Source organism: Zootoca vivipara, chromosome 1 (assembly GCF_963506605.1).
Source record: "Zootoca vivipara chromosome 1, rZooViv1.1, whole genome shotgun sequence".
In the NCBI taxonomy this organism is placed as follows: Eukaryota; Metazoa; Chordata; class Lepidosauria; order Squamata; family Lacertidae; genus Zootoca; species Zootoca vivipara.
In genome coordinates, this window is record NC_083276.1 from 108,505,864 (window position 1) to 108,530,947 (window position 25,084).

General features: G+C 47.4%; 1 protein-coding gene across 1 annotated transcript; it reads right to left on the reverse strand.

The window, feature by feature from the left end:
- Positions 1-1,577: 1,577 nt before the first annotated feature.
- SLC38A11 (solute carrier family 38 member 11) lies at positions 1,578-24,553 on the reverse strand. Its single transcript, XM_035130830.2, has 12 exons — positions 24,376-24,553; positions 22,905-23,022; positions 22,383-22,457; positions 19,755-19,889; positions 17,531-17,596; positions 16,100-16,206; positions 15,245-15,324; positions 7,235-7,305; positions 5,503-5,664; positions 3,286-3,398; positions 2,430-2,561; positions 1,578-1,951 (listed from the first exon to the last, which is right to left on the reverse strand). The coding sequence occupies exons 1-12, from the start codon at positions 24,427-24,429 to the stop codon at positions 1,685-1,687; spliced, it is 1,380 nt and encodes a 459-aa protein (XP_034986721.2). The 5' UTR covers positions 24,430-24,553; the 3' UTR covers positions 1,578-1,684.
- Positions 24,554-25,084: the final 531 nt, after the last annotated feature.

Consider the following 25,084-nt stretch of genomic DNA (forward strand, 5'->3'; position numbering starts at 1 on the left):
AAACGTCTACTTCTGCTTCATTGACTATGCAAAAGCCTTTGACTGTGTCGACCACAGCAAACTACGGCAAGTTCTTAAAGAAATGGGAGTGCCTGATCACCTCATCTGTCTCCTGAGAAATCTCTATGTGGGACAAGAAGCTACAGTTAGAACTGGATATGGAACAACTGATTGGTTCAAAATTGGGAAAGGATTACGACAAGGTTGTATATTGTCTCCCTGCTTATTTAACTTATATGCAGAATTCATCATGCGAAAGGCTGGACTAGATGAATCCCAAGCAGGAATTAAGATTGCCGGAAGAAATATCAACAACCTCAGATATGCAGATGACACAACCTTGATGGCAGAAAGTGAGGAGGAATTAAAGAACCTTTTAATGAGGGTGAAAGAGGAGAGCGCAAAATATGGTCTGAAGCTGAACATCAAAAAAACCAAGATCATGGCCACTGGTCCCATCACCTCCTGGCAAATAGAAGGGGAAGAAATGGAGGCAGTGAGAGATTTTACTTTCTTGGGCTCCTTGATCACTGCAGATGGTGACAGCAGTCACGAAATTAAAAGACGCCTGCTTCTTGGGAGAAAAGCAATGACAAACCTAGACAGCATCTTAAAAAGCAGAGACATCACCTTGCCGACAAAGGTCCGTATAGTTAAAGCTATGGTTTTCCCAGTAGTGATGTATGGAAGTGAGAGCTGGACCATAAAGAAGGCTGATCGCCGAAGAATTGATGCTTTTGAATTATGGTGCTGGAGGAGACTCTTGAGAGTCCCATGGACTGCTAGAAGATCAAACCTATCAATTCTTAAGGAAATCAGCCCTGAGTGCTCCCTGGAAGGACAGATCGTGAAGCTGAGGCTCCAATACTTTGGCCACCTCATGAGAAGAGAAGAATCCTTGGAAAAGACCCTGATGTTGGGAAAGATTGAGGGCACTAGGAGAAGGGGACGACAGAGGACAAGATGGTTGGACAATGTTCTCGAAGCTACGAACATGAGTTTGACCAAACTACGGGAGGCAGTGCAAGACAGGAGTGCCTGGCGTGCTATGGTCCATGGGGTCACGAAGAGTCGGACACGACTAAACGACTAAACAACAACAAATGGTATTGCACTGTTATTTACTTGTTAGCCTCCTGGGCATAATACAATAATGACTTGTTTTATAACATAAAAATGAAATGTCTCAATATCTTTTGGAGAATTTGAGGAGAATCAATCAAAGTAAAGATGGGGAAACCCCCCCCCAAAAGCCATCTGAGTATGAAAGATCGAAAGTTCCTTTGATCTGCTAAGATATCTCATTGATTTCCTAGATTTTACTCAATCTGGGGTGAACTTAACACCACCGTTGTGATGCTATTGGAAATGTGAAGGTGCTAGTAAACAACAAAAACTGTTTCTCTCCTTCTAGTGGGAACCAGCTCTTAAGTTTAGGCTGTCCAATAATACAGCAGCTGGGTCGAAAGAACTGGGGTGTCTGCTTACATACTGGAGAATATATGACCAGCATTTTTGCAATTTAGGAAGAATTCACAACCACAAAAAAATGATAACATTTGCAGCTCAGTGTTTAACTTTTATTATATCTTGGAGAGAGGGAAAGAGTACGTTTAAAAACTTGAAACACACAATGGACTTCACTAAAACATTTGCCTTGATCTTGTCTGGGAGGCACTGTCTCCTAGGGTTGGTGAGTTTGCGGAGAAGACAGGACTGTTTGGTTGTAGAGCGAGGCATTTCCCAGGAAGCAGTATGGCATTTCTTGCCCATGGCTACATTCCTGGGGGTGCAGGACAGTCATAACGAAGCCAACTATCATCACTAGCACCCCAATGGTAAGGATCAGGGCAGAGAGAAGGCTGTCTGAATGGGTCCATCGCTCCTCGGAGAACCTCAGGTAGCAGGCGGCAGGCAGGATGAAGACCAGTGGAGTAGCACTGAGCACCCCCTGCAAGCAGGAAGCAAAACACTAAATATGCATTTGTGGTGTGATGCAGAGACATGCTCCTGGAATTAATTCAATACACAGAGTTAAGAAGGAATGGGGTGGGAATCACAAAGAGGAATTCAATGGATTATAGTTTGTTGATTTCAGTGGGCAAGACTTAGTGGTTGTCAGTTACTCAAACAAAACAAAAACAGGCACCTGCAAGATTCCTCAGAATGGAGGATGCGACTTAATAATTTTGCTTGAACAGGGGCTTTAGAATGCCCCCTCATTTTTCCCTGGGGGGGGGGACTTAATTCTGTAGCTTCAGGCAAAAAGTTAATCACCTTGCCTAAAAGAAGCACAGCACCAAATTTCTTCCTTAAACATATCCTACTAACACAATAACAATTTGAGGAAGTGGTCTACTTCATTAAGCAAAAACTAAACTAAAATAAACTCCAACAATTTAGTAGTTGTAAAATCCCAGTGCACTTACATTTAGCTCTAAAACTATTCCCAGGCAATCATACACTAATGATACACTTGTCGCTAAAGCAATGACAATGACTGTCAGAGCAACGTGGTAAATGGTTGTAAGGTTTCCATCGAAAAACACGTTTGCGAGGACCTGAAACAGAAGCACAGTTCTAAGTACTGTTACAAAGTGGCATATTTTAATTTTCTCATGCTAGGGTTATGCGCAAGCCAAAGGAATGGATTACGACTGAACACCAGACTTCAATGAAATGCCCTTGCCCTCAAGGCACCCAGGTTCACATAATTATTTATTTTTAAAAACGTTTCCAGAGTAACACATACAGTAGCTGGTTTTAAATTGGCCAAGTATCAATTTTTTTTCATACAGCTGGAAAAATAGATCAATATTTAGATTATGGACTGTTTTTTGTTTCAATTTCATTTTAAAACCAAAACCTAGACAGAGGGTTAAGGATCCAGTATACACCAGGGCCAAACCAAGGCCATGTACTTCCAAAAAGAAAACAAACATTATCCATGTCTGTCAATTAATTTATGTTGTGAACCGCTGTGAGATCTATGGATACAGGGCGGTATGCAAATTTATTAAATCAATAATCAAATAAATCTTAACATTTCCATGAGCATATGCTTACTCTAACATTCTATAAAAAGGATGCAAACATTTCAGAGAACATTAGTTGGATTTAGTTCCATCCCATAATATCCTACAATAAGTGATTTTGTACATAATGGTAATACATGAGAATACTTGGTGACATATGCTATACCTTATCATAGTCCACTGCATTGGTGGCATCAGAAATTCACGGTGACTCTCTGAAATCTAAGAAACAGGTGCGATTAACACTCACCTCTCTGGTAACAAAGCATTCTATTGGAAACGTTAGGATGACAGTGATTCCATAGCAAAACCTCCCAAATGTGGCAAGGTCATCATCTCGGCAATAGTTCTCAAATATGTCTCCTGAGGAAGTGGCAGACAATGAAGTTAACTTTGTAATGTGCAAGAGAAAATAGAAGTTGTGAATACAGACCCAAGCATTCATGAGAACTTTTTAATTTCCTCTCGGTTCAATTCCAATATTTCCAAAGAATAATCCTAGATAGCCACAAATACTGGCTGGATTCTAAAGAGCATCTCTAGGCAGGCTCTTTCTTTCTTTCCTTATCACATCTGCTCTGGTTCAATATTGGTTGCCACGAGGCATGGTGAGCTTCTATTTTTGAAACATTTGCCTTGGGTATATGGCCCTAGCAGCATGGACCATTTCTGCTGTGATGACTCTACAGAATTCATTCTTAGCTGTGTATGTGAGGGGCATTGCGTATTTTATACTATTGTGGTGGTTTTTTGGTGTGTGTGTGTGTGAGAGAGAATCATTTCCAAAAACTATATCTTGTAGTGGAGCTTGCACTCGGTATCCTTTGCACACCAAGGTTGCTTTTACTGTAGGAGTATTCCTGACGTCTGAATTACGGTCAGGGTGGAAGGTGCCTTCAAGATGAATAAAAACGCAAGGTTGAAGCAGACAGATTTCCTCTGTAGCTGTTATTCTTGTGACAAGAACAATCACTTAAGGAAGAGCAGGGCGAGGAATCTGCGCGCACACACTTCCCATGCCGCAGGATCAAAGCTGGAAGGCTTCAAATATGCAACAACCTCTGAAGCGTTTGCTATGTATAGGAGTGCTACAGGATTGTTAACTTTGGAATGTTACCTTAGGGGTTTTCGCACTTGGAACACAGAACTATAATAGATTGTATGTGGCGGCTATAGCAAAGGGCCTGGGGTGTGGCACAAGTGAAGAACTGTAGCCATTGTCCTCATGTCCTGCTTGAGGGCTGCCCAAGGGGCACCTGCCTGGCTACGGTGGAAAACAGGATGCTGGGCTTGATGGGCAGGGCTCTTACGAATTATGTTAGCTCTATGCCCAACTCCACCTCTCCCCCATCTCATGTGAAAGTCTTCCAAGAGGCAGATTCCTCCATACAAGGTTCTCTGCAGACATGGAAGTAAATAAATTGAGAAGGGCTGGCTCTGTGTGATCTTCTACTCCAGGAGCAGGCATCATCCTGTAACCTTCCAACTCCAACTTCATCAATCCTAGCCAGGATAGCCAATGGTCAGGGATGATTGGAGTTGTAGTCCAGCAACACCATGGGAGGCCCACAGGTTCCTCATTTCTCTTCTACTCTTCATCTGATACAAGCTCAGCTGGTAGAGTACGAGCCTCTCAGGCTCAGGGTCATGGGTTCAAGCCCTATGTTAGGCAAAAAGATTCCTGCATTGGCATGGTGCCAAAGAACATTGTTTTACAGAATTCCTCATGCTCCTGCAGCCTGGCAATATTGTTTGTTCAAGAGGTTTCTCAAAGAGAATAATATGATTGAGCTTCCACCTGGTCTGCTCTCACCTCGTCCAAGGAATGGAATTGGCCTTTCTGTGAGTGGAATACACCCGCCATATGCGAAGGGACAACTTCGGCACCAGTTCATAATAATTAGCATTATACTTGCTCTTTAGAGCAATATACACTGCTTCAAGTTCAGGATTATCTTTGGAGAATCTTCAGTATATAAGCCTGAGGTGTGGATATATAAGAAGCCACAAGGCTGGAGTGGGGAACCTCATGCCCAGGGGTCAAATATGGCCACATCCCTCAACAGCCCTACTTCATGTCCTCCTTGAGTGCATTTGCCTGGATAGAATGTGCCCTTGAATGTTTGGCTGCTGGGATGGAGAGAGAGGAATGTGTGAGTCTGTGCTGGGCTACTTACATGGGTTTCTCAACCCAATTTTGCCTCTGGTCCCACCCATCCACGTAGCCCCTGGAACCTGCTCATGTGCGATTTTGTTCTGGAAAAAAAAGGTCCCCCAGATACTTGACTTTTTTGGGCTTTGTTTGTGAGGTAGGTTTTGCAGGTGCTGAATTGTGTACCAGTAGTAAATCCTACAGAGAGTACCCACAGTCCTGGGTGAGTGAATCTAGAAGAAAAGCTTAATGCAGGTGAGAACTGTCAGAAAGCCAAGGTAAACAATAACTATAACCCATAACGGAATAGCTTACCTTCTGTATATTCTCTAAAGGTCACATACCCGCATGTAGCAAACAACAAGCTGACAAACACAGCAAACGAAACGGACACATGCGTGACACGAGCCCAGTTGTTGAGTGTGGGTTCTTTAAGGGAGCCGTAAATTAAGAAACTGTTGTGGTGGCAAATGAATGCTGGAAGAAGCACAACAGTATTTTTACTTTTTTTGTATATACTGTATAAAAAAAGCAATCACGTGCAATATACATATTACTGGGTAAACTAGATTTGGGACAAATGTACTGAAAAGCAGAGGAAAGGCAAGCTATTGAAAACAATGGGCTTAAACCTAAGTAAAGCACAACAGAAGAATTGCGTACCTGTTTCTAGCTCTCCCATTGGAATTGGTGGGAATTAAGGGCAAACCAGATGTTATGTGCAATGCTTGGCTGCTACTGAACACAGTAGATGTGCATGTAGAATCCTTCTCTAGCCTGCCTTGCAGAACTTTCCCGTGCCCTGACGTTACAACATTTTGTGTGTCACAGCTTCTACCCCACAGGATTGGCTGCTGTCAGCGGAAGGTAGGGAAAACACGTTGCGTTGTGACATCAGGACATGGGTAAGTTTCACGAGATGTCACTGGAGGTGAGAACCAAATAGCTAGCAGCAGCCATGTGTTTACCACAATGCCTACTTTTGACCCTTAAAGTGCTTGACTTTGGCTGGGTCCAATGATGGCGTTGGTGCCCCCTGCTCCACTTGTTCTACAGCGGAATAAAGCAGAGGTGCTGCTGCGGCGACCTCTGGGAGCAAGAACGCCTTTCTGAACGCTCGCTAAGGAATTTCTAAGCCCTAACTCCCAAAACCTGTACAGACGGAAATATCTGTAGGACGTGGCATTTTTCTTCTCTCAATGCTCCCACTACAGAAATGCTGCACAGTAGGGCTGGGTGATATATTGATATATCATCCCAAACCGGTTAGAAATCCATATCGTGATATCAGTTTCATAATTTTTGACCTGGCAATATATTGTGAATCATGATGTATGTGTGCATACACAGGCTATGCCAAAATCACAATGTGGGGAAAACCATGAAGCCAGCCAATGTCTCTACATAGCTCCATCGTTATGTCAGGCATTGTGATTTATCAGTATATTGCAATGTTTAGCTGGTGATATATCATGAAGTTGAAAACGAGCCCTATTGCATAGTTAGAAGAAACAAATTTAACAAGCGCTTCATTAGGGAATCTTGTTAGAAGAGGAGCACAAAGGGAAAGAAGAAAATGGGAAGAACCTTCAAAGTTGGCCTTATCAGTGGAAGAAAGGGTGTAATCATTCAGACCCATTTTGCCCTAACAAAAAGACAAAGGACAAATCAGGTCGAGGGTGATCGTTGTACGTTACGAAACCAGAACCGGATTATTCCAGCAAAGATGGTGATCAGGTGGGTAGCTCAAAGGGATAGCAAAAGGGCAGTACTCCATACGTTGCTGGAATATAGTTCCCGTCATCCCTTACCATCAGCTATGTTGGCCGAGGATGATGGGAAATGGAGTCCAACAACATCTAGAAGGCCACAGGTTAACTGCCCCTGCTCAACATTTCCCACAAATCCATCAATACGTAAAACAAAACGTTCACAAGAAAAATGAAAACAAATCTGGAAGAGTAAGAATCTCACTAATGCAAAGGGAACCTGAGGATGCTAAATGTGCTGCAGATTTTACAGAAATGCTGCCAAACATGGCACATACCAAATGACATCACCCCGATGGCTTGGGCTGCATTGGGCTTTGCAAACACCCACGGATTTTCTGTTTGGGATCTGGAAAAAAAAGCTGCATTTGAGAGGTTGCCACTCCCACCATGAATAACACTTAAAATAAAAGAAAAGCTGAAAGTCAGGGGTATGGAAAATGTGGCTGCGCAACTGATGGACTGACTCCAACTCCCATCAGCCCCAGGCAGCTTGGTCAGGGGTCACGGGGGCTTTCCCCCAGCAACATGCTAGCCACTCTTGCTCTAAATGAACTGCCAGGGCAGTCACAGAATCACAGAACTGTAGAGCTGGAAGGGACCCTGAGGGTCAACTAGTCCAAACCCCTGCAACGCACAAACACTGAAGAGATTTTTTTTTTTTACGAAATGGAAAGTAAAAAGCCTTGCAGCCATCCAGCTGTTTTCTTGTTAATCCGAACTATAGTTAGCAACAGCAAAACCTTCACATCTCAGTCTACCTGCAGTTTCTGGACTTGTTTGTGCTCAGTTTAAACTGCCTCAGGCCCCTTGAGGAGGGCAACAGGGACACAATAGCCTAGGGTTTCATACCTTCAGTGTTGCAAATCAACGCTGACAAACTATGTTCTAACTGAGAGAGAAAATGACAATGACAAAGGGTGCAGGTAAAGGGACCCCTGACCATTAGGTCCAGTCGTGACCGATTCTGGGGTTGCAACGCTCATCTCGCGTTCATGGCCGAGGGAGCTGGCGTACAGCTTCCAGGTCGTGTGGCCAGCATGACAAAGCCGCTTCTGACAAACCAGAGCAGCGCACGGAAACGCCATTTACCTTCCCGCTTTGGAGCGGTACCTATTTATCTACTTGCACTTTGAGGTGCTTTCGAACTGCTAGTTGGCAGGAGCTGGGACCGAGCAATGGGAGCTCACCCCGTCACAGGGATTTGAACCACCGACTTTCTGATCAGCAAGCCCTAGGCTCTGTGGTTTAACCCACAGCGCCACCTGTGTCCCTGTGAGATAGGAGAGGCTTAATTTGATTTGTAGTGCCTGAATCTCTCAGGCCGAAATCCTAAACACACTTATTTGAACCCACCACGGGCTTCCTTCTGAGTAAATCTGCGTACAATTACTGCCTGGAAATTTCCATGCATCATTATATACATTTATTTATTTATTACATTTGTAACCCACCTTCTCCTCCAAGGAGCTCAGGGTTCTCCTCCCCTTTTCATCGTCACAACAACCCTGTGAGGTAGGTTAAGCTAAGAGTGATTAACCAGCCCAAGGTCACTCCGCGAGCTTCATGGCTGAGTGGGGATTTGAATCCTGATCTCCCAGGTCCTAGTCCAACACTCTGGGCACTACACCATGCCAGCGGCGGAGCTTCATGCTCCGCCACCGGGAGCGGAGAGCAGGCGCACTGCCCCCAGGGACGTGGCATGCGTTCTAGGGGCGGTGCACGGTGCGCGTTCTGGGGGTGGGGCACGCTGTACACAGGGGCGGAGCATGCGTTTTGGGGGCAGGGTGGGCCGCCGCGATGGCGCCCCTGGGATCGCGCCGCTCGGGGCGGCCCGCCCCCACCGCCCCCATCTTCCTATGCCCCTGCTCCATGCCAGCTCTATACCCATACATGACGTTACAGACTGTAGCCCGTGCACGGGAGAAGCAATTCAAGTTCCAAAGCAAAACAGCATCACAGTTAAAGCTCTTTGCTTGGGACTGTGAACTGCAATACAGCAAACAAATTTTTGCAAAGCATGCCATTTGTGCATTTCTTAACTTAAATCACTTTGAATTTGGAAGCAGATCAGATAAAGCTCGAGAAGAAGGAGCTGGCAGTGACTTTTCAAAATTTCACTGGGCCAAAAGATTCCTCCCCTCAAGTAATCCTGCTCCCTGGCAGTGGGGGGGGGCAGGGGGTTAGAGAATGCCACCTTTCCATTATCCTCCTACCTCCCAAAATATGCAGCGTCTTCAGATATAATTCTGCAACCACAGTCATACCTCGGTTCCCGAACGCCTTGGGAGTCGAATGTTCTAGCTTACAACGATAGAAAACTGGAAGTTGAGTGTTCTGGTTTTCGAAAGTACTTTTGGAAGTCCGATGGGGCTTCCGCGGTTTCCAATTGGCTGCAGGAGCTTCCTGTAGCCAATCAGAAGCCGCACTTTGGAAATCGAACGTTTTGGAAGTCGAACGGACTTCCGGAACGGACTCTGTTCAACTTCCGAGGTACGACTGTATACAGTTGCCTTCAAACAGGGGTGCAGTAAAATGAGATAAAAACGTTGCCAGAGGGGAGAACGCCCACCTTCAATAGTCAGGGGCTTCAGTCCTCATCTGTCTTGACAGGGGAGGCTGCTGCCACCTGCTGTCTCAGCCGCTGCACTTTCAGTGAACTGCAAAGCAGCAGCAGGACACAGCTGCCAGGCCAGAGGACAGCGCCCAGCTGTCAGGCTTTATCTCCGCCGCAGACAAATTAGCTTTTCCAAGCACCATTTACCTTAGAAGATGCAACTTCAGGCTTTTACTCTTGCCAGTTCTATGAAGCTCCCCCTACTCCAGAAAGTGTTTCTTTTGATATCCAATACTCTTCTCAAGTATCAATCAGAACCTGCAGCTCTCCTTAGCCATCGCCTTTTCTTTTACAAATAACCCAGCATTTATTAATTAGCAGTTATTATTATTCCAGCTTTGGAAATAAATGCCCTCTTTACTACCTCAGACGGGGAAGCAGGTGGCGCTGTGGGTTAAACCACAGAGCCTAGGGCTTGCTGATCAGAAGGTTGGCGGTTCAAATCCCTGCGAGGGGGTGAGCTCCTGTTGCTCGGCCCCAGCTCCTGCCAACCTAGTAGTTCAAAAGCACTTCAAAGTGCAAGTAGATAAATAGGTACCGCTCCAAAGCAGGAAGGTAAACAGCGTTTCTGTGCGCTGCTCTGGTTTGCCAGAAGTGGCTTTGTCATGCTGGCCACATGACCTGGAAGCTGTACACCAGCTCCCTCAGCCAATAATGCAAGATGAGCGCCGCAACCCCAGAGTCGGTCATGACTGGACCTAATGGTCAGGGGTCCCTTTACCTTTACTGCCTCAAAGCAACACAATGGCAAGGGATTGAAATGTGTTTCTTTGCTTATTTATGAAGAGAGAGAGAGAGAGAGAGAGAGAGAGAGAGAGAGAGAGAGAGAGAGAGAGAGAGAGAGAGAGAGAGAGAGAGAGAGAGAGAAATTTGCAATATTCCCACCCATATACGTTTCCAGGCCAGACAGGATGCATTCTGCTCTGTTCCCAACAATGCTCTTAAGGCAATCCTTATACATGTGTACGTTTCCATTGTCTTTCAAGAGGAAATAGAAGCAAAGTGCTGAAATATTGCCAGAATTAAGCATCCGTATAAATGCTTTTCTGTAGCAGGAATTAAGACTGACTACCTTATTAACCATCACACAAACAGTTCCTAGGCAGCTGTATGTCCATGAGAAAATAACCCAAAAGTTATTAGGACCTACTCAAATGTTACAAAGGATCAGCTTTTCAAAGGTGTCTGAAATCCCTTTCTCTCCTTCTCTCCTTCCATGTTTTACTGTGTAGCATCCAGTTGTAAGAAGAGATCTGGAAAACCTGAAAGTTCCATCCTTCCATTTTAATATGCCCTAATAAAGGTCTTAACTCTTCTGTGACTAATTGAGCACTTTAAGTATGTGAAAAATGCTGTTCTTTCAAGTAACCACAGGGACCCAGACATAAGGCATTTGCCCCTCACCCTCTTTGCTGGTCATGGCTGGTGTGAGAAAAGAAATCCTTCTGGTCAGGAAACTACAGAACACTGAAAAAAGTTTAAATATAATGGAAACAAAAGCAGGGCATTTCTTCCTTCCCCACCCCATTTCATAAATAACACATGCAATTTTAACTTTTCCATTACGTGATGAAATGGCAATTTTGAAATTTTAAATTTCGGGAAGACCATTGGTCAGTGGAAGACCATCTGCTTTGCCTGCGAAAATCTCCAGGTTAAATCCCTGGTATCTTCAGGTAGGCTTGGGAGAGACCCATAGAGACACAGAATCATAGAGAGACATTGCCAGGCAGGGTAGACAATACTGAGATGCAGGTGGACCCATTGTCTGATTTACTATTAGGCAGCTTCCTAAGTGGAAAAAGTTCATCATCATGGCAGCTCCTATAGCCATATTCCCAACGAAAGCCCAAAAATGCAAGAAACTGCATTTCTTGGGTCCATTATTTCACACACACACACACACACACACACACACACACACAGATAGTCCAATGCCCAGTTTATTAGGCTCAATATGACTGAAGTCCTAATTTCCTGGGAATAAGCTCCAGCGAACTCAGCAGGCTTGTAAGGTTCAACTTGCAAACTATACTGAGCTTTGACCTTCAGCCCTCTGAAACACAACTTTCAGCTTTTAGTTAGGAATACGAACAATCTTACAGGGTTACTATTTAAACGGGTAGCGTAAAGTCCCTTGGCTTCACTAATCAGTCACAAACAAACTGGGAAGCCTCCTTATTTCCTTATAACAACAACAACAACAACAATTTTATTATTTGTACCCCGCCCATCTGACTGGGTTGCCCCAGCCACTCAGGGCGGCTTCCAGCATATATAAAAACATAATAAAACATTAAACAATAAAAACTTCCCTAAACAGGGCTGTCTTCTAAAAGTCAGATAGAGTCTCTTCCCCACCTCGGGGGGAGGAGATGTTGTGGGCGCCACGAGGCCTTCACGTGGGGGGGAATGGTTAGCATTCCCCCCCAGCCCATTGATCATCTCCCTGCCGCGGCACGCCCCTAGCACAGCCAATTAGGTCGCTCTGGGGGGCGCGGCTCGCCTATTTGAACAAGAGCGCGGCAGGGACTCTGCCTTGCTTCTTCTGGATTCAACAACTGCGTTTCTCCCACCCACCTCCCCCACGTAGGCAGGGTTTCTTCGTGACAGTGCTATGGACTACGGTTGGTCGCCTATTGGGGCCTGGTAGGAGTTTTTCCCACTTGGCAAATTGGCTCAGGCCTTGTGGTTTTCGCCTACCTCGTAGCTACTCATCACAACTTGGGTTTTGGCGGCAGGCATTGGATTATCTCGTGAAGGTACAGGTGTGGGGGGGAGGTTGCGGCCATCACCTCCCCCAAAATGCGGAAAGGTACTCCCTTAAGGAGTCCGGGGGCGTTGCCAAGTCCGAAGCCGTGGTAGGTGAGGGCCAGAGGGCACGCCCCTAGCGGTGGCCCCAGGATGAGCTCCTAGTTGATGTGCATCGCAGGACTCATCCAATGGTGGTTAACCTTTCACAGACTGCCAGCAGAGCGGGCTGGAGTCGGATATAGTCGGTTAGATCCAATGCCTAGGCCAATACCCCTCTACATCCGTAATCAATAAAGTTGTGGCCTTCTATGCCCATTAACCTTATGCAATGTGTCTAGTGTTTTTATTTCTCGGGGAGGCATCGGGGTACCGTGTTTCTCATATTTTAAGGCATCCCTACAAAATAAGGCATGGCAGGATTTTCCTGAGGTGGAAAAATATAAGGCATACCTCGAAAATAAGCCATACCGGGTGGTGGGAGCAGGTCTGTGACAAAGAAGGGTTGCTGCTGCCGCGTTAACCCCCGGGACCAGGGGCGTCTTTCCCATTGGGCTGGGTGGCGCAATGCACCACCGCGCCCGCCCAGCAGGGGTGCATCGAAGGGCGCATTGAGGAGCCACACGGAGCTCGGGGGCTGGCACAACACTGGCCACTCTCGTGGCTCCTCACCCCCGCGTGGCGCAAGGCTGTGCCTCCTCCGTCTGCCTCGAGCAGAGCGGACACGCTCTCTTGATGCCTCGGGCGCGCTTCCCTTTCCTTTTCCTCCCGCTGCTGGGAGCAAATCCTGCTGGAGTGGCTTGGCCAAGTTTTGCCCCGGCCAGGAGCTGCTTCGTCTTTGCGTGGGCAGCCGAGCCAGTGTGAGGGATAGAAGGAAGGCGAGAAATGCGCGGCAGGGACGGGGAGCGAAGGTGGCGGGCGGGCTGGTGGGCGACGAGGGCAAAGGGGGGAAAGTTTGAAGGGGGGAAATTGTGAAGGCGGGACGACGAGAAGGCCACCGAGTGTGAGGTGTGGCTTGCTGGGTCAGGAAGCGGATCTTGTCCCACCCCCACCCGCCAAGGGATAGCGTCGGGAGAAGGGAGTGGGTGTGGGGAGAGATAAAAGCTCTTCAACGACTGGGTGGGCAAGAGCGTTAAGGTGTGTGAGGGGAGCGCCTGCAATTAGAGCGAAATTGGCGGGCCGGGGGGGGGGGCTGGACGGCAGGAGAAATCACGTCACGATGGAATTGAATGATGGGCTCCAGCTCCAGCCACAGACCCCGGCATGGAGCACCAAGCCTGCCCACCCGCTCACCCGCCTGCGTGGAGCACCAAGCGCCGCTTTCCCGGCAGGAAGCAGCCTTCCCTCCGCCCTGAAGGCAGCCCTCTGACACAAACGCCAGGCCGGCGGGGGGAGGGGTGGGCTGCACACCTCGCTCCTTTCAGGAGGACCCACCCGGGCTGCACGCTCCCACCAGCGAGCCACGCGGCGGGTGGGCCGCGAAGGCATCCTCCGGCCGCAAAGGCGCAGAGGGTGGGGGACGCCCGAGGGATCCCTGGACCACGGTGCCACATAAGCTAAAGACGGCCCCGCCCGGGACCTGGCTGCAGCCTCAGTGCGCAGCGCACGCAGCCCCAGAACCCGGCTGCAGCCTTTTCGCACCGCGCACGGACACCCAGGACCCGGCTGTCGCCTCAGCGCGCAGCGCGCGCAGCCCCCAAACCCGGCTGCAGCCTTTGCGCACCGCGCGTGGACACCCGGGACCCGGCCGTAGCCTCAGCGCGCAGCCCCAGAACCCGGCTGCAGCCTTTGCACGCGGACACCCGGGACCTGGCTGCAGCCTCAGCGCGCAGCGCGCGCAGCCCCAACACCCGGCTGCAGCCTTTGCCTGCCGCGCGCGAAGACCTGGTGGGAGCAGGTCTGTGGTCTGTACAGATACCGGTACCGGTACTTAATTAAAAAATAAGACATCCTTTGAAAATAAGCCATGGTGTGTTTTTTTCAGGAAAAAATAAATATAAGACGTGTCTTATAATATGAGAAACACGGTATCGCCACACAAATGTTTATTTCCTTGACATCTGGTGGGAGGGCGTTCCACAGGGCAGGCGCCACCACCGAGAAGGCCCTCTGCCTGGTTCCCTGCAACCTCACTTCTTGCAGTGAGGGAACTGCCAGAAGGCCCTCAGAGCTACATAAAAGTGCCAAAGCAAGGTCAGTTTGTCAATTATCCTGGTGTACTAGCTCTGAAAGAAAAGAAAAGGTTACAGGAGCTGCAGTTCCCTATGTTCCCGCTCCACTACACTACTGGTTTCAGTTCAGGCATCATGGGAAACGGATTAAGGAGCCAAGAAGTCATCCTCTTAAGTCTGTAGCACAAGTGGAGGAGGAGGCACTCAAGCTCATTGCTTCGTCGCAGTGTCAGCACGACCTGAACTCACTGCTCATTTACCACCAACAAACCATCGCTTAATGGAGCAGCTGCATTACATCTCAATAGGGTCTTTGTCTCATTGTCAAGCGATATTTTCTGGAGAGCACCAATGAAATATCCTATGACTAGGTAACATTATTTTCCCTGTCAGTTTCTCCTTCTGCATTGTTTTAGTGGGTTTTGATTCCCCCCCCAGCCATTTTTATTGTGAACAGCAATCAAGATGGCAGCTGTGTGGGCTGAAAAAAAAATCAGAAAAGGCCCTTTCCATCACTACCGTGATTCACCAAATCACCAAGCCAAAGTGATGTTGCCGTGCTGCAACTTTCCTGCAATTTGGGTTTACTGCCACAAGAGGCCTTCTTTTGTATCTTAAAACAAAACTTGCAAACTGAGCTCTCCCTCAAGCTGGATCCAGCTCACTTACAAAGCACCAACTGCCTCTAACCGTGACCTTTATTTCTCCCAGAGAGATTATGGAAAACGAGAAATGGCAAGATTACTTACACCTGTGCACTAAATGTAATTGCCCTTATAATCCCAAACACCAGGATGAGGATGGTTAAAATCAGAGAAACCAACGATACCTGCAAATAACAATAAAAGCATTAGCCAATTATGCCCATTAGTGGTCAAACGTTTTAGAATTTCCAAAAGCGTAATCTTGTTTGTCAAAGAAGAGAGAACAAACATTTCCATGGGTGACAGGCCAGTATAATTAAAAGACCTGCCATTCAAAATGTATATACAAAAGAGGGGGAAAGGCAGAAAGTATTTGGATCCCAGTCTTCCATCCATATTAGGACCAGCCTAGCTTCAATAAGGTGGCTGCATGATGTGCCTTTAAGCCATGCTCATCTACCTATAGCTATCACATTTATTCCTACACAGAGGATACCTTCCATGCTGCAATGTCCGTACCATGTGACACATTTTGATAACCCTCAAAACACAAAATGCAGGCATAGGCAAACTCGGCCCTCCAGATGTTTTGGGACTACAACTCCCATCATCCCTTGCTAACAGGACCAGTGGTCAGGGATGATGGGAGTTGTAGTCCCAAAACATCTGGAGGGCCGAGTTTGCCTATGCCTGACATATTGTGTCTGCTCAACCTTTTTCTCCTCCCATATGTTAAAACTCTTACCCCAGTTATCAACCAAGGTCAACCTCCCCAACTTGGATTCTCCCTCAGATGCTTTCAACTACAATTCCCATCGTCCTTGGCAACTTGACCATGCTGGTCAGGGCTGATGTGGCCCAAAACACCTCAGAGAGCACTAGGTTGAGGAAGTTTGATCTGGCACTATTTTCATTCTTAACTCAAATCGAGAAGTTAATTTCTATACAGTAATGATTTACCTTCCCCAATTTTGATATATTTCTAAAGAGGGAAAGAGGAAGGGTGAAGATGATGGTGACACAGAGAATAATGACATGGCGACCGATGAGCAAATTGTCTTGATCGACTGTTTAAAAAAAGAGAGAGAAATGTTAAGATGCATATTTCTGTAAGAAATGGATGTTAGGTTGCTCATTAAATGTGAAACGTACATGATTTTTTAATGTGTTGAATGTCTAAAAATCTGTTCATGAAAGGAGGACAGGTAGGAGGGGAACAAAAAATGTGCGATTTTTGGAATATTTATATAGCACCAACCGTATTTAGGACAAAGCACATCAAAATACTTGCCAACAACATTTATGCTAAGGAGTTATATTACAAAAACTCAGTCTGCAATCCCGTGTCATGGGAGTATACCTCATTGAACTCAGTGAGGATTACTTTTAAGAAAACATTACAAGATTACACCAATACATAATGTACAGAACGCTTCAGCATTTCCCCAATTATTAATATTGATATAAAAAGGGAGGCATTATAAAGCACAAAGTTTACAAGCACAAGTCTTTTTTCAAAAAATTAAGCCGATAAACTTATAGCAATTATTTATACCCAGTATAATGAATGGTGTACTCCATATTAAATAATGCAAATAAATGTATGCATGTTTGTTTTGTATAAATGCTCTCTACCGCCATGCTTTTATTAACTGAATGTTAAAATTTAGATTTTGTGCAAATAACTGTGTGGTTGCAGGCGCCATATGTGGTGGATGACAAGCAACAGACTGCAGTCATATATGACTTGAGAAAGTGATTGCAGACTATGAAGAACACCATAAATGCTAGGCATATACTCCTATTTAATGCAATGCTCCCAAAGTATGTGTAGGACTGCAGCCTTAGGATCCAATACAGTAGATCCTTCTGGAGACAACATATCCCTGCATTCATACGGACTAGAAACATGCCTTTTGAAAATAAAACCTGAGATTCTCAGAATGGGTCAAGGTTATATATCAGATACAGTGGTAGCGGTTTAAGAACAGTCCTGTTTACAAACGATTCAGTTTTCGAACTGCGCAAAACCAGAAAGGGTATCACGTTTTGCTAACTTTACCTCGGTCCAAGAACGGAATCCAAATGGTGGAAGGGCACTGGCGGTGGGAGGCCTCATTAGGGAAAGCATGCCTCGGTTTAAGAAAGGTTTCCGTTTAAGAATGGACTTCCGGAACGGATTAAGTTCGTAAACCGAGGTACCACTGTACCAAAGTCTGAATCCCCAAGATATACCAAGAAAATAAAAAAAAGTATGCATAACTTATGGTGAGTGTCACAGCCCTTTACAATATTTAATCCGTGGCCAAATATTTTGATCAACTTTCCTAGCAAGTTAAGTAAAAACATTTATTACCGGTAATCAGGAAGAACAAAAACTGATCGACTCACCTCCAGGAATTCTTTGGAAAACTTTAGTCAAAGTGTCTCCTGTTATAATGTTGTAACTAATCATGGCTTTAAAAGAAGAAACTACTTCGTTAATAACACTTTGAAAGGATAAAATGAAACCTAAGCATACACTATGTGCAACAAAATTGCATCAGTGAAAAACTATGCCTTTTCCAAACATGAAATGTATTTTATGTTCAATACTTTAAGGCGAATTTACCCTCTGAACTTGATGGGGCTCATTTCAAAACTAATCCCAGGAAGCCTGCCTGCCTTCTTCCTTAAAACCAGCCTCTTCCTTACTCCTCCTCCTTCTCACTGATGCCCTTGTACAGCTCAGCAAAGGAGGATGGGAGCAGCACTAGAATGTGTTGGCCTTGGCTGCCATTAACTCTGGTCCAATCTACTGTCACCTGCCCTATCAGACCCAAAGGGCACCTGCCCCCACTGTGTCTGTAGGAGGGGCTTCTAGGGCCACACAAGGAGGCCTCACCACTTGACCTGGTGACCCTGCAACCCCTCTCATGCAAATTATCAGTGCACGGGGGGGGGGCGCTATTAAGAGCCCCTTTTTCACCATCCAGGGTTCCAACCAAACAAAGGGGAAGATTAAAGGCTAAGCCTGGACCAATTTAATTTATGCATTTCATTTGCATCCCACCTTTTCTGCTAAGGAACTCAAGGTGGTATACATGGTTTTCTCCATGGGCGTAGGCAGGGGGGGCAGGAGGGGGCAATTGCCCCCCCTAGAAGCAGGGCCACTGGCCAGCCTGCCCCACTGCCCGCCCGGTGCCGTCTCCCTTCTCCCTGGCTGGCTGTGGGGCGGGCGGCGGGAAAGCACCAGAGCTGCGCAAAGCGTTTGGCTGGCTTTCCCTCCCTCCGCCCCACAGCCAGCAAGGGAGAAGGGAGACGTCCCTTCTAGCCGGCTGGCTGTGGGGCGGGCGGAGGGAAAGCCAGGCAACCGCTTTGCGCGGCTCTGGGGCTTTCCCTCCACCTGCCCCAGCGATTGCAGAGGGGGAGGAGGGAGTCGGAGCAGCCCGATTTCGGGCTGATCCTGGCTCCCCCTCGTCCCTTCCTATCGCGGAGGGGGAGGAGGGAGTCGGAGCAGCCCGATTTCGGGCTGATCCTGGCTCCCCCTCGCCCCTTCCGATCGTGGAGGGGGAGGAGGGAGTCGGAGCAGCCCGATTTCGGGCTGATCCTGGCTCCCCCTCGTCCCTTCCGATCGTGGAGGGGGAGGAGGGAGTCGGAGCAGCCCGATTTCGGGCTGATCCTGGCTCCCCCTCGTCCCTTCCGATCGCGGAGGGGGAGGAGGGAGTCGGAGCAGCCCGATTTCGGGCTGATCCTGGCTCCCCCTCGCCCCTTCCGATCGCGGAGGGGGAGGAGGGAGTCGGAGCAGCCCGATTTCGGGCTGATCCTGGCTCCCCCTCGTCCCTTCCGATCGTGGAGGGGGAGGAGGGAGTCGGAGCAGCCCGATTTCGGGCTGATCTTGGCTCCCCCTCGTCCCTTCCGATCGCGGAGGGGGAGGAGGGAGTCGGAGCAGCCCGATTTTGGGCTGATCCTGGCTCCCCCTCGTCCCTTCCTATCGCGGAGGGGGAGGAGGGAGTCGGAGCAGCCCGATTTTGGGCTGATCCTGGCTCCCCCTCGTCCCTTCCGATCGCGGAGGGGGAGGAGGGAGTCGGAGCAGCCCGATTTCGGGCTGATCCTGGCTCCCCCTCGTCCCTTCCTATCGCGGAGGGGGAGGAGGGAGTCGGAGCAGCCCGATTTCGGGCTGATCCTGGCTCCCCCTCGTCCCTTCCGATCGTGGAGGGGGAGGAGGGAGTCGGAGCAGCCCGATTTCGGGCTGATCCTGGCTCCCCCTCGTCCCTTCCTATCGCGGAGGGGGAGGAGGGAGTCGGAGCAGCCCGATTTCGGGCTGCTCCGATGTGGCCCCGCCCCCGCCCCTTGGCCCCGCCCCTTGCTCCCCGCCCCTTGCCCCCCCCCTGATTTTCATCCTGGCTACGCCCCTGGTTTTCTCCTTCCTCGTTTAATCCCTTCAACAACCCTGTGAGGCAGGTTAGGCTAAAGTCACTCAGTGAGAGCTTCATGGCCAAGTGGGGATTTGAATCCTGGTTTCCTAGGTCCTAGTCCAACACCCTAACTACTACACCACGTGGGCTTCTGGTCTTCTTCTTTTATAGACTGCAAAAAGGCATTGTTCTTTAATGCATCTCCAAGGTGACCTTACCAATGAAAGGGTATAAGAATTGGAGAGCCGAGATAATTAGGTACCCTACAAAACCAAATGCTTTATTGACCAGAGCCTGGTAGCTGTTGGTTCCAGACAGGTTCCCTCCTTTAATCAATAGGATAATAGAATAATCTGTTGAGGAGAAAAAATAAGCATTCTATTAAAAACAATCTATTTGGGATCAATTTCTCATGCATTATTCTCTTGATTTTTAATTTTTATTTTTTCATCAGACTGAAAGAAGCCACCGTGGAGGATTTACCTGGGAACACAGGGAAAAGGAGATCTTACACAAAACCTGTGAGAAGCCAAAGGAAAATGTCTTGGTAACACAACTACATCTCCACTCCAGTGTCCATTAGGGGAGACATTGCTAGAGATCTCTTCTGCAATTATTTCTAGACAACTGACCTATTTATTTTGTAGGTCAGGCAAGGAGAGCTGCCTTTGATCCCTGCTACTGCCAGGCCAGTGGATCATTCTTTCAATCCACATGTGCCCTCACAGGCTGCATTGGGTGGTGTCAATTAACATTCCGTATCTGTCTCCAGAGTCACCGGCTCCTTCCAGCGCTCTTAACTAGCAGCCCAGTTCGTGCCCATGTAAGCAGCAGGATATGGGAGCAAATGGGCTGCCCTGAGGTCTGCTAGCATGGCTAGAGTACAAGCTTTAGTACAAATTATTCTTAAAATGATTCTCTCCTACCCCATTTCATCTTCACAACAACTCTGTGAGGTTGGTGAGGCTGAGAGACATTTAATGGCCCTGATTGCTCAGTGAGTAGGGATTTGAACATGGGTCTCCCTGACACTAATTTGCCACTGAACCTAGATAGAGTCACATATAGTTTTAAACTTTGTTCACAAGGATTAATAAGGGAATATGATAAGTCAGCAAAGCACACGAAACTGATGTGTATTACATTGGCATTTTCTGTTATAATGGGTACACAGAGAATGTTTTTCACAAATGCAAGATTAGTTGCTTGCTATTACAGTCATACCTCGGTTTAAGTATGCTTCGATTTGAGTACTTTCAGTTTAAGTACTCCGCAGACCCAGAAGTGTTTACTTCCAGGTTCTGCCGCACGCACATGCACAGAAGCGATCTGCGTGGTTCGCGCATGCGCAGAAGCACTCTATTGGCGCTTTGCGCACACGCGCTATCAGCGCTCAGATTAAGTACTTTTCGGGGAGCGACTGGCACCCCAGAACCAATTAAGTACTTAACCCGAGGTACCACTGTAATTGCATTGTGCCCTTAACTGATTCTCTACAACAGAGATTCCATGGTTTAACTGCTCTCTACAAACCAGAACTGCAAACCATGGTTTGATCCTATTTGCAATCCTAGTTCACAGGGGAAACTATGCTTTAGAGCGGGGTTTCCCAAACTTGGATCTCCAGCTGCTTTTGAACTACAATTCCCATCATCCCTGACCACTGGTCCTGCTAGCTAGGGATGTTGGGAGTTGTACCCCCCCAAAAAAAACAGCTAGAGGCCCCCAGTTTGGGAAACCCTGGTATAGTGTCCTCTGCACTAGGCTATGTGAAAGGTGGATGGGAATGCTTGCAATCATCTATTGCTAGTGTTCGGTTCACTAGGAAGGTCCTCTCGGAGCCCAGCCTTCATACGTATTTAATTTCATGATTCAAGCTCTTTACTAGATGCTAAATCTGAGAAACTTGCAAAAATCTATCTTTCGTGGTATCCTAATATCACATAGGAAAGGACATCCAATGCAGCACAGTGCTCTACCTTTTAAAATCATCTCAGAAGATTAAGCGCTTTTCCTGTACACTTGAGTAAAGGTAAATGACTCCCGGACGATTAAGTCCTGTCAAAGGCGACTATGGGGTTGCAGCGCTCATCTCGCTTTCAGGCCGAGGGAGCCGGCGTTTGTCCATAGACCACTTTCCGGGTCATGTCGCCAGCATGACTAAACCACTTCTGGTTCAATGGAACACTGTGATGGAAACCAGAGCGCACGGATATGCCATTTACCTTCCTGCCACAGCAGTACCGATTTATCTACTTGCACTGGTGTGCTTTTGAACTGCTAGGTTGGCAGGAGCTGGGACAGAGCAATGGGAGCTCACTCCATTGCTGGGATTCCAACCACCAACCTTCCAATCGGCAAGCCCAAGAGGCTCAATGGTATAGACCACAGTGCCACCCGCGTCCCAGTCTTATACTTGAGTAACACTATATGGAGCGGCTCTATACACAAGCCACGCCCTACTGTTGTGTCCCAACTGCTCCACCCATATGCTGTCAACACATTGGGGAAGATCTGAAGGGCAGAAAGCTACATAATGCATGCAGTCTGTTCCTGTGAGCTGAAAGCTGGATTCTGCAGAAAGTATGGAGCCCATATAGGGCAAGCCCAAATGCAGCCAAAATTTCCCCCTCAGATCTTCCCCCAAAGTGTGGACAGTGCTGGTGGGGCATATAGCATGTTGGGGACACCACAGAGGGGCTCTCTCTCCAAGTAAAGTTGTTCACGTGGATAAAAGAATGCCTGATTTAGGACTTGTAGTATCAATGAAGACCCTTTGTATATTCTACCAATCTTAATTCCTGGACCATTCTCTCTACTGACAGTGGCCACTTTTAAGGCAATACCTGTGATATAAGCAACGGCCAACAACAGCAATATTCCCAATGGAAAGCCAGCTTGCTTCAGAGAATAGGGCAGGCCTGTGAAAACGATGCAAACAAACAAATTAGATTGGAGGTCCCCCCACAAGTTCTTGCCACTTATTGATGCTGCCAGGTCCTCTCGCATCTTCCCAGGGGCTACTTAAGATCTGAGGAAGCCCAAGCCACAGGAAGCTCATGCCATCGGCTCCTGAATCTGGAGGAAAGTGGCTGCGAATTCCTATCTGTACGCCCACATATTTGTAAGGTTCCAGGAAGCTGTAGTATGGCTTACTGTGTCATGCAAAGCAAGCCATTGACAAAGTCAATTTTTAAATATATAAACAGCCCATTGGGTTCTCTGATCTTGATTGACATTAATCTGCACTACTGTAATAAAATTACAACCCCAAAAAATATGATTGATAGTAAGTCCAACAAAATAATAAACTTGAGTGAAATTTATATAGTAATTAACTGGAATGAAAAATAAACTGATGTATTTACCTATCATACCAGATCCTATGATAGAATTGATGACATTAAAAGCAGCTGATGAGAGGTTGCTAGTTCCTCCTTTGTTTCTTGGTTTACAAACCAGGGTTGTTGTTTCATCCATTTCCTCCTATTTCAATAAAGTAGTATTGATGTCAGTCTAAAATATATTCACTTAAAAAAAAAACCCCACAATTTTTTTTATCATTTAACAAAACTAAAAATACAAGGATTTGGTTTTGGAAGGGCGTCCCTTCCTCCCTAAAACAAATACCAAGTGACATGGAAAATATTGCCAGTCATAAAGTCACAGAGTTGGAAGGTATGTTGAGGATCATCTAGTCCAGGCATCCCCAAACTGCGGCCCTCCAGATGTTTTGGCCTACAACTCCCATGATCCCTAGCTAACAGGACCAGTGGTCAGGGAAGATGGGAAATATAGTCCAAAACATCTGGAGGGCTGAAGTTTGGAGATGCCTGATCTAGTCCAACCCCCTGCAATGCAGGAATATAAAGTTGTCCCATACAGGGATCGAACCTGCAACCTTGATGTTATCAGCACCAAGCTCTAACCAACTGAGCTATCCAGGCTGATCTATTGTATGCATCAAAATAAGGACTAGATTTTGAAAGTATATTGGTTTTTAAAAATTTGGGCAAGTTAGTTATTTCCTGCCCTTTCCCCTAACATCCTAGAGCAGGTACTTTTAAGCCTTTACTTTAATTGCTTTAATGATTCAATCCTAAACACGCTTGCCCCATCAGATGATAGTTCAACTAATATTTCTTCTGAGTAAACTTGCACAGGATTGTGCTGTAAATCTAATCTGCTTCGCAAAGTGGTATATCTGAACAGCAAAGGGCGTTCTTGTAAATCTAAGGAGAGCTGGGCACCCACAACCACAGTTATCAGAAACATTTTGTTATCACAATACCCCTTCTCCCCATGCCAGCCATATCTGCGTAACATTATATAAATACACATTGTGTTTTATCTTAGTTATTTACGGGGTGGAGGGTGGCCGCTGTCGCACACTGACAGCTTCTAGGAGCCAGAGGTGAGAACTGAGGTGGGCAAACTACCCCAGACATGTCCCCCACCAGAGGTACTACCCCTCCCCTAACACCCCGGGGAAGGAATTTGACTAGGTGGCTAAACCAGGTGAAGGTAGCCAATGGGTCTCAAACCCTCGAGGAGTTGCGGACTTCCTTGGCATGCAAAGATAGGCTAGTTATGGCCAGCTCAGATGGTTAGAGTGCGGCGCTGACCATGCCAATGTCACGGGTTCGATTCCCTTACTATTATTGTATGGCAGGGGGCTGGACAAACTCTTCCAACTCTTACGCTTCTATGAAATACGCGAGGTTGTGTTTTTAAAAAAAGAAAGGAGGAGTTTGCTTTCCTACCCTAGGGACCAGCTGAAAGGCGAGGAGAATTTAAGAAAACTTCCTAGGATCCCAACCAAGAAGATGTGCGGCTTACCGGGTGGGCAGGGCTGGTGGCGGGCGACGGGGGGCGCTGGGCGAGCTCTTCCATGGCCGCTTGCTCGCCCTGCCCGGCTTCCCTCGGAAGCCCCTCTCCGGATCCCGCCTGCAGCTCTCATGAACGGAGTGAGGCGGCGGGACAGAGGCTGCTGGGGACGCCGAGGGAGAAGAGCGCGCCGGCTCCCGGGCTCCGGATCGGGACGCTGCAGCACGTGCGCGCCTGGGAATGGCGAGGCCTCCCGCGGGCGGAGGGAGCAGCGTGATCTCCGCTCCCAGGAGCGCCTTGGAAGGGTGCCCGAAAAGGGGGGAGGGGAGAGATGGGGAGTGTCGGAAGGCCAGCGGAGATTCAGAAGGGCAGCCTGGGCTGTATTTCTGCTGGAGCTCGGCAGTCCGCCCAATATACATCAGAATTGTTGAGTTGGAAAAGGATAGGATCATCATGGGCGTAGCTGGGATGGGGGGGGGGCGCTGGGGTGGCAGCTGCCCCTCCCCCTAAATCAAACCAATAAATAAAAATATTTAAACTAACCAATTGCATCGCAGATAACTCGGTCCTGTCCCTTAAAAAAATTAAGTCTGCCCCCCCCCCAAATAAAACCTGGCTATGCCCATGGAAAATAGGTAAAAGGTAAAGGTAAAGGACCCCTGGCAAATAGGACCTCTTGGCAAATAGAAGGGGAAGAAACGGAGGCAGTGAGAGATTTTAC